Source organism: Leptinotarsa decemlineata, unplaced genomic scaffold (assembly GCF_025532065.1).
Source record: "Leptinotarsa decemlineata unplaced genomic scaffold, Ldec_3_MD MMD2_tig00000035_RagTag_RagTag, whole genome shotgun sequence".
Classification (NCBI taxonomy): domain Eukaryota; kingdom Metazoa; phylum Arthropoda; class Insecta; order Coleoptera; family Chrysomelidae; genus Leptinotarsa; species Leptinotarsa decemlineata.
In genome coordinates, this window is record NW_027412540.1 from 7,419,467 (window position 1) to 7,434,196 (window position 14,730).

At 34.6% G+C, this 14,730-nt stretch overlaps 1 protein-coding gene across 1 annotated transcript; it reads left to right on the top strand.

Annotated features, from left to right (window-relative positions):
- The first annotated feature begins 250 nt into the window (after positions 1-250).
- On the top strand, positions 251-4,893 carry LOC111507320 (uncharacterized). Its single transcript, XM_023162616.2, has 3 exons — positions 251-382; positions 1,976-2,207; positions 2,555-4,893. The coding sequence occupies exons 1-3, from the start codon at positions 353-355 to the stop codon at positions 4,780-4,782; spliced, it is 2,490 nt and encodes an 829-aa protein (XP_023018384.2). The 5' UTR covers positions 251-352; the 3' UTR covers positions 4,783-4,893.
- The last annotated feature ends 9,837 nt before the right edge of the window (positions 4,894-14,730 follow it).

A 14,730-nucleotide genomic window follows, 5' to 3' on the forward strand; every position in this document is an offset into this window, starting at 1 on the left:
AAAACTGACGATTGTGCCAATGCATTGACAGAAATGCAATCGGCGTATCAAATATCTTACCTAAACGCAGGGAAAATTACTGATGCATTCGTCAGTACTCCTAATTGATTTCTGTGTTTTGTTATATACATTCCGGATTGTTAAAAAACTTCTTTTTACGCTCCAAAGATTGTATTCAATCAAATGCGGTTGAGTGGCTTGCGTTTTTAAGAAATATTGACTTTAAACCGAATCAATCTGCTTTCCAGTTACGTGAATAAATCATTTGTTGTAGTGGGAAAACTCCGTATAAATACTTATCACTATAATTTAGATTAATTTCGTTACATTTTGTGTTCCCAACAAGTACATAATGCTTCTTTTGAGAAGCATATCAATCGAGGTTAGTGACCTAACAGAATTCGCATCGTCAGTAAAGTGTTGTGACAATTTGAAAACAAAACCTTCCCTTCAGTGAATTTGTGTGTTTTGGTCTGTTACCGTTTAACGATTCTAAACTAATTTCAGCTTTTATTCCAGAGTAGGTGTATTTTCTCATATCGCTCTCAAGGCTCAGGCTCAGACTGTGTTCATTTTTATAAATTCAACTATATCATAACATTTTTCATGATGTTATTTCAACCAGCATATATTTTTTCAATTCAAAAATTTTAACCATTATGACTTTCGTTCTGTTTATTTGAAAAAATATTTTCAGAAATAACAAATTGAGATAATCTTTCTGGTGATTCATTAACAACTCTTATCGATGTTCACTCTTATTACTAGTTGAATGCATATCTTGGAAACAGACAAAAATAAAAATGCATGAAATATGTTTATTTCTGTTGGAAAATTTAATAAAATACACTTTTGGGTCTCCTTATATAAAAGTACCTACAGATAATCTTTGTCTGAAAACTACAGAAAAAAAATTTAATTTTGTATGATTCAGTTATATTTTTTTCAGCTATCGCACTTTTTGCTATTTTTCATTTCATTTCATTGTTCATTACCGGCAGTTTTCTGTCAGTGACGATGAATCGTAAAATTATTTTTTCACTGTCGCTCTCATGTTTAAAATGAAAAAGAAATGTCAAACAACATCTACATATTACTTTACGGCATGTCCACCCTGTTTATTATTTCTCAGGCAGATGCGGAGAAAGTTTTAACTCAACCACTGGCTGATTTGTATCTCTAGAATGGATTATTGTGACTCTTTCCTTTGTGTTTTTGAAATTTATTCATCTTTCGTGAACTATTATATTTTTAATGAAAGGCTAATATTGATTTTACATAAATTGAAAAACTTTTATCCTGTTGCGACAAAAAATTTTGCTTATTCTTGATAGCTTTCGGCATAGTTCATGCTTCTTTCAGTCGTCTTTGACATTTAGTGATAGAAAACTACTAAACCTCTCAATTCACTGTATTTTGTAAACTTGATATTTTCCTTTCTGATGATAATGAACTGAAGATGCGAGGAGCATTTCAAAACTGTTTCATATTATCATTTTTGCTTCTTTCAATTCCATATTGTCATAAAAATCACATTTTATTTTTTAAACTTTTCCAGTAACTTTCCAGATTGTTCAATACACATTTTGTCTGTCCGATCTCTTTTATTTAATTTTATTCGTGACTCAACCTATATCCGTGCTGATTCCATTACAAAGTGACAGTAAAATAACTTGTAGAGAAAAAATGGTCAAAAGAAAGTGGTGCTGCAATAATGTAACATTTGTGAAAATTCAAACTTCAAATCTCCTCTAGGGATGACTAACTTAAATGAAAAATTTCCATGTTCCATTATCATTTTTTGTTTAAATCGCAACAGTGAGATAGAAATGTTCTGCAATGATACTCACATGATTAACCAACATCAAAATTACAGACATAAAAAGGACACATGACGAAATCAAGCACCAACTAAATAAACACTTTCATTGATTTGGAGTTTGCATTTATTCATTACAAGCATTCCTTTCTGTAGGTTTTGCTAGTGTTGCTGATTCAACAACATAACGCCCAGGAAGAGTACGGCTTGGAAGAATCCGAAGATCATTCAGATTTCACTGAAGATGGCGGAGAGTACCACGAACATCCTGATTACTCAAAGTACTATTCTCTTGATGGCAATGCACCTTTAACAGCAGAAGAAAACAAGGGGAGCGGTTTTGTTGGTTCTTCGGAGTTCACGGGATTCTTTGCTCCTCAAACCATAGGTAAGACTATTTCTGGTTTGAATTGTTTCTACTTCGATAATTCTGAAATATCTACTAGACGATAAAACCAATATCTAGGATATGATATTCATAGTGACAAAAAGTTAAATGGTAATGCGATGAAGTCACTTCATACACACGCAACTTGATTTTTGCAGATTGGATAGTTATCTAGTAATTCGAAGAACTGATTGTATCATTTGAAAATAACTAGAAATTGATTTTATCTTCAACCAAGAGTTAGATAAATATCATCATTGTTTTGGAAATATATATGATGTCTTAAATAAAACAGTAGTGATTTGATTACCACATGTAAAATGACACTTCCGAAATTTGTTTTTCAGAATATCAAGAAACCGTTAAGCAACCAATATTATCGATCCCAAGTTCAACTTTCATTCCTCAAGGACAACAAACTCAATCACTTACAAGGTTCGCACCCATTCAAAGCACTCCAAACTTCCATTTCAGTGAACCACTAAGAGATTTCTTTGAGGAATCCCAGAAAAAACAAAAAGCTGAAGAACAAGGACAATTGAGAGAAGACTACATTCGTCCTGGTCCCAATTATATTTCCCATCAAATTCCATTACACCAAGCAGTTGATGAAGTCAAATCGGCTAGTGCTGAAGACGTAGAAAGAATACCTCCAAGACCGAACAAACCAAAATCATCAAGTGGGAGAGGCTACGACGAAGGATTTACAGATGTTGAAGGGGAGATTGAAAATGAGGCTGAAGACGAGAAATATACAGTAGGTCTATTGAGTAACTCTAAGACTCCGATAGACTACAACATTGGAAAATCTAGTTCAACTGTTTCACAATTCCCTGCTGCAGCTGGATACATCAAACCATCCCCTGGCGACTTATCTCCATATCAAAAGTATAGCTTTCAGCCCACAACGTTGGAAAGCTCCCTGAGCTCTAAATACTCAGATTCCCTGTCCAACATTGATACTTCGTACAATCCCAATTACGAGAAACTAACCAAGCATTCCGCTGCGATTGAGAGCCAACCTTCAGAGGAAATTTCTAGTCATATCAAGAGCGGAGGATGCAGAAAAATAGCCAAGCCATCACATAGTTCGGAAGATTTGAATTGTTTCGTTTGTGAGAATGCAGCTACAAAGTCTAAGTACACGCAATGCTCTTATTCTTCCGAGAAAGAACCAGAAGAATATAGTAGTGGAAACTCTGAAAAATATTCCGGCCCAGCTAAAGAAATCAACATCAGATACCGGCGAAATGCCGCCAATAACGATCCATACTATCAAATCCGGGAGAGATCTCGTAAGGCTTTGGATGAGCCAACCATTCCAGCTGACTATAATGCCGGATTCCAATATGAACCGGAATTTTACGATGAAACACAAAAGCATCTGAGTTACTCGGAGAAACAAGCTGAAGAACTCAAGAAGGATCCTAAGAACTGTAAAAAAGTAGACAGAAAAGGAATGACTTGTACTATTTGCAAAAATCCTGAAACCGGCGGTAACTACGAACAATGTTCATACACGTCAGAACCTAAGGAGAAGAAATATGCATATGTGAAAGAGAAAAAATACGACAGTGATGACCCTGAAGAAACGAAAGTGTCTCCTCAAACTGAAGAAGCAGAATCTTCAGAGCAAGTCAGTCACAAACCTGAACCTGAACCTACTGAAGAGCATGAAGATCGGGTGCAACAGAAGACACCTACGAAACGAAATGATGAGGAAAGTACCTACGACGAGAAAAATAGCGATGCGTATTATTATCCGTACGCATCATCCAAATCAACGGAAAGCAAAGCTGAAGATGATGATAGCTATGATATACCACTCCACTTTGCGGACAGCGTAAAGAGTGAAAAACAAAGAGAATCGAACGACGAACCCAGTAGGAGTTTCGATGAGTATCATGCCAGATTATTTCCAGAATTGTCTGAAGGAGAATCAAAGAGACAAGACAAGTCTGAATATCCCACCTCAGCAGAGACAAGACAGAATGTGGAAGAAGTTTTAGCGGAGTTTTCGAAAAAAGATAGGACAAGCTGTAAGAAATCTGAAAAAAATGGAATGACCTGTTATTTATGTGTTGACAAAAATGGTATTCAACATGAAGAATGTATGTATGTTCAGGAGTCGAAGCCTCAATCATCGCATGTAGCATATCACCAGCTTCAAGGGGTCAAAAAACTAGAAGATACTGAATCTCAACCGGAAGAAAGTAAAGAAAAACCCATAGTCACCTTGGAGTCTAAAAAAAATAATTTCTTTAAAAAACCTAATTCCAAAACTCCGTTTTTAGTAGCTGCTGCCTCAGAAGTTTCAGCAACGGAAGTGCCTTATGAAGAGTTGAAGAAGCATTACAAAAAGAAAAGGAGTCCAAAAAAAAGCAGAAACCTCAAACAGGACCCAGAACCAACTTTTGTCACACCAGCGGAGTTCAAAGTTCAGGATGAGGAGGGAGCTTTCAGCGAAGAAACCAAACCAGTATACAGTGAATTACATGATGAGAACTTACCAAAATATATGGTAGAGAAGTCAGAATTTGAAAAAGAATTTGATAGTTCTTCAGGAGCATTGTAGTATAGTTTTTTACTTGTGAATGTATCGATGGAAACAGAAAAATTTCTATCGAAATACATTACATATTGTTGTTTTTATTGTTGTGTTGTTAAGAATAACTATTGAAAATTTTTCAATTGTTTCAATATTTTTACACCTTCTAATATCAAAAGTTACTTACAAAATTTTATGCTTTTTGCATGAACTAATGAATAATCGATTGTGAAATTCAGGTTGATTATGAAAATAATTTGGTTAAGTTGATGAAACAAACTAAGCATTGCATGATTGTTGAAAAAATATTTGAATCTCATTTATCGAACAAAACAATTGATTATGTTCAGTCAACTGAAAATAAATTAGTGGAGCATAAAGAAACAAAAGGGATGGTTCACAAATAGTAACAGTTCAATAAATCAGTAACGTTTTTTTGACATTATGAACAATTGAAAATATTTGAAGTAACCCATACGTGGGATACATTATGCTCATATTGAGAGTGAATATGAGTTGTTCACTTTTGTCATTCTTTAGTGATGTTGAATATGTTTCAATGTTATGGCGAAAAAAGTGTTCTTCTCGACTTCGTAGTTTAATAAAAAGAAAATATCAAAAAAGATAGTGATAGAATTCTTGTTGAATATGAAGATGTGTGATCCAGTTTACGTCAGAATTCAGATATTCTTTCAGTCTCACAGATAATTATGGTATTATCAAATAAACGAGACTTTTTTCGTAACAAGTATGGTTTTTGAAGGTGAACGAAAAATATGTTACGCAATACTCTCCACCTACACATCGTATTGACACTAGAAATTGATTCTTCCGATAAGAAATGTTATGAAGCAACTTTTTCACAATTTCAGTAGGTTGAACTGAAAATTCATACACAAAAGAAATTTTTATAATCATATTGAGACGATATTTGACTGATTGTCTCCGAATTGAAGGAGGTGTAATCCAGACAGAGTGGAGATGAAAATCTTAGTCGATGCCATTTATAATTTTTGAATGGTTTTCATTTCACATTGTGAAGTACCTTGAAAAAATTTTCACCCAACACATTGTGAAAAATTTGATGGAGAACTTTGTACACGTATAGAAGGGGCAAACTTTTCAGTAGGTACACCCAAAGTTTGCCTTTTCTACAGATGCATAAAATTCTGCGATATAATTTTCATATTTTTAAGATTGTGGAGATGAAAATATCCAAATAAAGTCGATAAAAATCCTTAATTTCCTCCACAAAAATTACTTTCTTTCAATATGAGGGAGTTGTCATATTGGGTGTTAAAAATTCGAGGATTAATACTTAGGAAAAAAATATAGAAATATTAAAAAAAATAAAAATATAGAATAATATTATAGCTGGAAAAAATGATAAATTTATATTAAATCGAAAAAAATTGTGCAGAATGCTCGGGCACATTGAAAAAAAAATTATACAGTGTGGTGTATATATTTAAATATGAACTCTGAAGAACAATATTGTTGAAAAATGATGAATGAGGCGTTTTTGGAAGTTGGTACTGATTAAGCAGGAAAAAATAAAAAAAACAGTCCTGAATTACCAGCTGAAAATCTAAAAAACTATAGAAAGTGGTGAGTACTGAGAAAATTGAGAAAATAATTGTCGAACTCACGGCCAGCCTTCCGATTGTAAGTCGGGCGCGCTACCACGGTGCCCAATTTATGAAATGGAGAATGTTTGCATGATATTCTAGAAAGTAATATAATGTTCGAGAGTGTTTAAACGGTGTAGCACTATTTAGGGTGATAAGCAATGAAAACAAAATAGATGTCATCTAATGATGAATAAACAATGTTGGAAAAATTGACCATAATTATCGAAAATACTTTTTAATGCAGAATATTTTATAACAAATATTAAAAAATGGTTAAAATGATCGAAATATAAGACACTGAAAAAAGTTTGTGATTTCCAGAGAGCTTGAAAATCTCGAATTCATACACAGTATTATGACAATATTAAATTTGAAAGGGTTATATTTTTAGGAGTGATTAATTTTTTGGGAAAGAAAGTTTTTGGCTTTCTACTACTCCATCTGATACAAAAAAATGGATGAGAGAATCTTCCAAAGAAAGGAAGGATTAATCAATTTGAAAATAAGTAACTCTATACATGGATGTGTAGATCATGCAAAGAAGTAACTTTCAGACACAAATTGAAAGAAAGTCCTCCTGAAACAGCTACTTTCATATAAACATTGAATTACACGAAAGAAAAAATTCTTTCGAAACAAATACTTCTACATGAACACTGAATTATACAGAAGATACTTTTCTCTATTCAGTTTGTATATCGAACATTCGTGGAGGAATAAGAATCAGATATCATTCACATGAGTTCTACTTCAAAGTAGAACATCCATGTATAGAGTTACTTATTTTCAAATTGATTAATCCTTCCTTTCTTTGGAAGATTCTCTCATCCATTTTTTTGTATCAGATGGAGTAGTAGAAAGCCAAAAACTTTCTTTCCCAGACAATATTAAATAACAAATTTAAAAAAATGCATTATTGCTGTTAGAAAAATACATATATAGAGTTTGGATAGTGTCATCTAATACAAAGTACTGAACGCATTTTTAAGCAGAAAAAATTGATAAAAGGTCATTAGCGTTAAGAGCTCAGAATCTAGAATGTTTTGGCAAATTCTGTGGATATAGTATTTTCGACAATGGGCTCATTTAACAATTTTTTTTATTTCAATATTTGAAAGTTTATGTTCCAAATAGCACATGTGCAAAAAATCTGAATTTTCACTCTTTATCTTCCCCCTCAAATTAATTGTTGAATGTGGCGTTCACCGAAACGGGCCGTGTTCAAGCTTGACGTCACATCAGTCGACTCAGCGACAAGGAAGTGCTGGCGGATAAGCGAAAGCCGTGGAAAGCAAATTGTGTGTTGTTTACTGCAGTGTGTCAACTGCGTGAATATGAATAATGATAAAAAATAACGTTACAAGTATTGCATCGTTCTCAAATGCAAGATTTCTTCGTTAACTGCACGAGACAAAATTTTTATTTCACTGTTACAAAAGTTATGGCAGCGCGCTATGCGGAGGGCCGACTTTGTATCTGCCAAGGGAATGCATTTTTGTTGCGAAGATCATTTTAATGTAAGCATGAATGATAATGATTAAAAAAAATGATAGTTTACTCTGAGCACTACTTTGAATTTTAGGTTGAAACAGGCTTAGAAAATTACATGTACCTATATCAAAACTATGAAAGTGGGAAGTGGCGTAATTCCGCATATATTTGATTGCTCCACCGTTTGTTCCAAAAAACGAAGATATCGCTGAAAATCAAAGCATGTCTGATAAACCAGGTAAACAGGAAAATACCTTTGATGTTGGAATTCAAGTTAATAAACAGTTTTTTCGAAGATCAAAAGCTAAACAGATCATAAATATTATATACCACCGAAAAAGAAATCGTTCTAAAGAAATGGATAATACAGAAAGTATTGGAAAAAATCACTACTGAGTTCCCTCGAGGACAATGATAGTTTGAGTACATCATACATGACTTCTGTTGATACATCATCACATTCTACTTTGTCTGGAATATTAGTTGGAAACTGGAAATCGAAAAACAATATTGAGAGAAGATCTATTTACGTTACAGAGAAAAATCCTAAATTATGTCTTGGAATCCCAAGGTACTCTTTATTTATTATAGAAATTTTGTCTCAAAAATGCCTGTTTCCCAGAATTGATATATACATTACTTTGAAAACCGCAGGCGATCTCACATTCTCAATTGCTCTTGCTCAGTTGTTAATTGACATATAAACCGGAAAATTTTGTGGGATACTTGGGAGATGATTTACTTTTATAATATATAATTTTCAATAAAAAACTAAATTATCCTGGATGAGCCCTTTGAAATAATTATACACTGTTATAAAGAATATGAAAGAAATATCAGGAGAAAAATTGAGATCTAATACAGAGTGAAACGTAATATAGAGTGTTACAAAAATCATCAAGAATGGATTTTGAAAAACATTCTATTGTTGGCATAAAATAATGAATATACGGAGTTGGGCAAATTGGAATTTAATACGAGCTCTTGAATGTATTTTCTGTGCGGTTTTGTGAAATCCGGCGCATAATGAATCTAGCAGAGTATCTTCAATCCCAGAGTATCTTCAATCAGTTTGAATAATATAAAGAAATGTAATATCATTTTTGTCAAATAAATTCCAAATAGTCAAGGATAAATTCTAAATGGACATTGAAGAAAGGGGGCCTCTAGAGTCGACTTTTTATAGCGACATTTCAGGTATCCAGCAATTTTGGAGTGGATACTTTTCTTTTGGCTATCCAGTATATAATGTGTACAAAAATTGAATATAACTGGCCGATACTTGATCAAAATCCATAATAATGAAAACTGATATAATTTGTTAACATATTTTCACTATGAGAGTTTCATGAAAACCGCGAATGTATTTCACTATAGGTACAATAACTTCCTCATATTCCCTTGAGAAAGCTTTTGTGGAGTAAAACATATTCACGGTTTTAAAAACTTTTATGGTGAAAATTTTACAGTAAATTGTATCTGTTATTGTTATAATATCAACAGTTTTTTATCACCTGATTTATACTTTCATATAGATAAAGGTTTGAAAACTCTTGCGTTCGTGGGTTGCTGAGTAAATCTATACTCTATACTAATATTATTAATGAGAAAGTTTGTGAGGATGGATAAATGTATACATACATGTATGTTTATGGCTCTTTCACGCCTAAACGACTGGAAGGATTTAGATTAAACTTTACACTAAATATACATATATACATGAGAATAACATATAAATAGGCTCGTTCTCTGAGAGCTATCTTGGCATGCGCTGCCTAAACCATTTCGGTTACATGACGATAATGTACTGTAAGATTGTTTATCTTAAATAGTTCTAAATAAAAGTCCGCGCCAGCATATATCTACTTCTTATGTGGTAGCTACTATATGCAGAATACTGAGCCATAAATACAATTACAGGGTGTAACTGAATAAGCGTAAAACATTTAAGGAGGTGATTCCTCATCGAAAAAAAGATAGGATCTTTCATATAAAGAAACTTCATTGGAGCATCCCTTGTTCAGATACAGCCCCTTAAAGGAGGTACCTAACATTTGTATAACAATTTTTATCACAAGCACTGAGAAAGTTACAATATTGAAATTAACCTGACGTTTTGTACTACCAAAAAGACACTTAGTCAGTAATTTATTTGGTTTACCCCATGGCTGTAAGGGGTGGAAAATGCAACCCCTAAAATTTATTTCCAATATAACTTTTTGTCTGTTTCATTCTAAACAAAAAATGTCTCTTGGGTTTATTGTCCAAAATAAACCAGTTCGCAGTAAAAAATTATTTTACGAACAATTAAAGAGATACATCGTCATAAATGCGAACTGGATTTATTGTTATTTTGTAGTTAGTACCTGCATTAAACGATTGAAGGGTAATGAACAAAACTAATTTATTAATAACAAAACACACAACATGTAGAAATCATAGTAAATGTTCAATATGTCAACCTTCAGACATTACGCATGCGTCTAGATATCGGCGCAGTGAGCCACGTATTCGCTCAAATATTCCTGGAGTCTCTCTGATAACCCTGCATGCATCGATGATGCGGTTTCTTAAGTCCTCTACATCGCGAACAGGAGTACAATAAACCAAATGTTGTGAATGACCCCAAATAGAGAAATCGAGAGGATTGAGATCCGGGGATCGAGCGGGCCAGTTCTGTGGTCCTCCTCGACCTATCCACTGATTTGCACATGTTTCAGTTGAATGCTGACGTGCTACTTGACTAAAATGGGCAGGAGCCCCATCATGCATGAAAAACATATTCTTTCTGACGCCCAAAGGAACTTCTCCCAGCAGTACTGGATGCACTTCTCTTAAAAATTTAACGTATGCCTCACCATTTAATCGAGGAGGTAGAAAATGAGGCCCAATTGAATCATCCACAATAACTCCGAGCCACACGTTGAGAGAAAACTGATCTTGATGGTTAGTTTCGATAATAGCGTGAGGGTTTTCATCAGCCCATATGTGGTAATTATGAAAATTAATAATCTTGTCCCGAGAAAAACTACATTCGTCTGTGAATTCTATCGTCTTCAGAAAATCACAATTTCTTCTAATCATTTCCAGCTTCCTCTTGCAAAATTTAAGACGGTTCGGAAAGTCCCGCGGTAACAGTGCCTGTACTCATTGCAGATGGTAGGGGTATAAGAGTTGTTCCTTTAAAATTCGAAATACCGTCATTTGATCAACATTTAGCTGGAAAGCAATCTTTTTAGTACTGGTAGTAGGTTGTTTTTCAATCAAATTGAGTACTGCTTCCTCAAGCTGTGGTGTTCTCCATGGCGACCACAATCCTGCGTTCTTTTGTCGAATGCACCATATTCTCGTAATCGTTGATGAAGTCGAGCAAATATTTTCTGTGAAGGCTACCGTTGAGAATACATTTCAGCATATTTTCTAGAAGCTTCTAACCCATTCCCCTGCGACAGACCGTAAACGTAATGCATATCAGTCATTTCCTCATTTGTGTATGCCATTTTATTAACAAGTGAATTATTCAAGTAACAAATTAAGAACAGAAATTATTAATTATTATTAATTCAATTTCGAAAATTCACAAATTGACAGCGTCATATTAATTTAATTGTCACTATCGCTAATAGCGACCTACTAGATAGATTAGTTTCGTTATGACGATGTATCTCTGTAGTTGTTCCTAAAATGATTTTCTACTGCGAACTGGTTTATTTTGGGCAAAAAACCTAGAAGACATTTTTTGTTTAGAATGAAACAGGCTATCGGAAATACATTTTTAAATGGTAAACAAATAATAAGACATAAAGTTATATTGGAAATAAATTTTAGGGGTTGTGTTTTCCACCCCTTACAACCATGTAGTAAATCAAATGAATTTCTGGCTAAGTGTCTTTTCGGTAGTACAAAACGTCAGGTTAATTTCAATGTTGTAACTTTTTTAGTGCTTGTGAAAAAAATTGTCATACAAATTTTATGTACCCCCTTTAAGGGGCTGTATCTTAACACGGGATGCTCCAATGAAACTTCTTTATATGAAAGATCCTATCTTATTTTCGATGAGGAATCGCTTCCTCAAATGTTTTTCACTTATTCAGTCACACCCTGTATATTGAATACTTATTTCACAATGCACATTTTAGAATATCTGTTAAATTCTTATAAAATTGATACAATTATCGTTTTTTAGTATATAGTGTATATAATAGTGTATAATGAGTAATTTGGACGAATCAATCAAAAGGTATCACGATGAGGTTAACTTGACGCAACGTAGTAGGTTATTACGCGTCGCGTCTACTGTAAGATGATGGATGACGATACGCAGGGGAAGAGGGGCGGTCTAAGCAATAAGATGCCATCGCCGAGAACGCGACACAAACGCGGGCAGATGCGTGAAGGCAGACGTCGTTGACGGTTGTGTTAGTTTTGCAAAATTATTTGTAGTTAACATAATTCGATTCTCAAAGCTATTCAATACTTATTGCAGTTGGCATATTTTTTAGTTAGTGTATTTTCAAAGGAAAAATGTAAATCACTAGCTGTTGCCTGCGGTTTCGCCCGATTAGAGTTTGGTTTGTCACATTGAGTTCCGTGACAGACCATTTTCAACAAATAGTTACAATTATTTTTTTATTAACCCAAAACTTCAGGCTTCCAACCTCAAAACTGACAAAATTTAATTGAATTTTTGAGACCTTGGGGGTGAAAATTCCTGATTCCCTTTCTTGATGCTCATTTACGCTATACAAAGAACCTACCTGTATATTTTAAGATTCTAGGTTGATATAAGAGTGTCAGTCAATCAATAGGTACCCACTTACACAATTCCAGCTGTTCCCCGCTGTTTTACCTATGTTACCGTGGGAACCTACCCTATGTGTTATTTCAGGTCATGATCTATCTATAAACCAGCTTACATTTGAATTCGTTGAGCTGTTTAGTCGTGAAAAAGTATAAAACGTAAATACATACATTACGTTCATCCGTCCTCAAAAATTTTACGCATTTATAATATTAGTATAAGTGGGATTAGTAGGATTGCCAATGTATTTCATTCTAATCCTTTAAGTTTTTTTTGTTGATGCCATTCATTATGGTATAAGTGGTACCTATTGACTGACTAACACTCTTATATTAATGTACAGGCCAAGCTACTGAATCTAGAATCTGGAAATATGCAGGTAAGTTCTTTGTATGGCGTAAATAAGCACCAAGAAAGGGAATCAGTAATTTCCACCCCCAAGGGGAAAATAGGGATTTGAAGATTGTGATGATTTTCATCAGTTTTGAGGTTGGAAACCTGAATTTTTGTGTTAGTGAAAAAATATTGTAACTATTTGTTTAAAATGGTGTATTTTAATATGATGTGTTTTCGAAGCCCTATGTATCAATGAATATTCATCCTACTGTGTCGTGGTGTATACTGATCGATAGACTGATTTTTACTTTATACATCAGCTCATTACTATACGATATCATTGAGCGATTTCGGCCAATTTGTCTCTACGAATTCAAATTGAACCAAAGTGCTGCCGAAACAGCACAAAAAATTAACCTGGCATTTGGCAATGATAGTGTTCACGAACGCACTGTTAGTTGCAAAATTTCGTTCCGGAAATTTTAGCCTCGAAGATGAACCGCGAAGTGGTCTACCTATAGTAATCCAGGACATACGATGCGTGGGATGGCGGAAGAACTAGGCGTTAGTTCCCATGCAGTTTTTTATGATTCAAAACGTATTGGAAAGATAAAAAACCTTTGCGCAAACAAAACGATCCTTTCTTGGATCAGATTGTCACTTGTAATGGAAAACGAATCCACTTCGACAACAGGAGACGTTCAGGACAATGGATGAACACTGGTGAGTTACCCAGGCACTTCACATCAAAAAATGATTATGGTTACTATATGGTGGTCAGCGGCCGGTGTGATTCACTATTACTTTCTACGATCTGGCCAAACCATCACACTAGAGTCCTATTATGAGAAAAGCGACAAAATATGACGGTACTGTTCAACAGAGGAGGTCCGAATTTGCTCCACAACCTTCGCCAATCAGGACCAGGCAGAAACGGCCTTTATCGAATTCTTCGAATCTCGAGCACCCAAATTTCATGCTAACGAAATCAATCGATTTGTATCACATTCGCAAAAATGCACTGACCCAAATGGCTCTTATTTCTATTGAATTATGAAAGTATTCATTGAGATATTGCAGTTTGAAGTGAACGTATAAAAATGGACAAAACTTTTGAAACAACCCAATAGAATGACGCACCCTTCGAATGTTTAGGGGATTTGGTGGGCCGATATACGAATATTAAGAAAATAATAATGAACATGAGCGGGGTTGACCATCTTTCATCTGAGGCCTTCAGTGAGTTGAACCACCATCTAAAGCAACTCGTGCAAAACTATACCCGATGCGCACTCAGAAGGGAGAACTCCAATTTCTCTTTGAGGCCGACCATGGTTCTGAATGGCTAACCAACTAGTAGACTCAACAATCATTTCCTAGAACACGAAGCAGAACAGGCTCTGCGGTGTAGAATACAACTGGTGCATGCTGCATTCTTGGGCCAAAATCTTCCTACCTTCCCCGTCGTGGCTATGTAGCTCCTTCTCAGCCTCTGAATGTTGTGGTGAAATGGTTAGTTTTATCTTCGTGGCACAAAATGGCCCTCAAAGCCATAATAACTATATCTAGTGGATGCAGAGGTTCATGATACTCTTACATAGGAGACTGATATCTGGTAAGTTAACATCACCGTTTACAATGCCGTTCAAACACTTTCCCAGATAAAACTGTGGGATACCACCTCTTCAGTTCGAAAACTTGAATGGTGGATACACC

Excerpts from the sequence above, each read along its gene's own strand:
- LOC111507320 (XM_023162616.2), top strand. The coding sequence starts at position 353 with ATGCTTCTTTTGAGAAGCATATCAATCGAG. Across the intron at positions 383-1,975 it reads TGAGAAGCATATCAATCGAG|GTTTTGCTAGTGTTGCTGAT; the intron begins GTTAGTGACCTA and ends TCCTTTCTGTAG. Across the intron at positions 2,208-2,554 it reads CTTTGCTCCTCAAACCATAG|AATATCAAGAAACCGTTAAG; the intron begins GTAAGACTATTT and ends TTTGTTTTTCAG.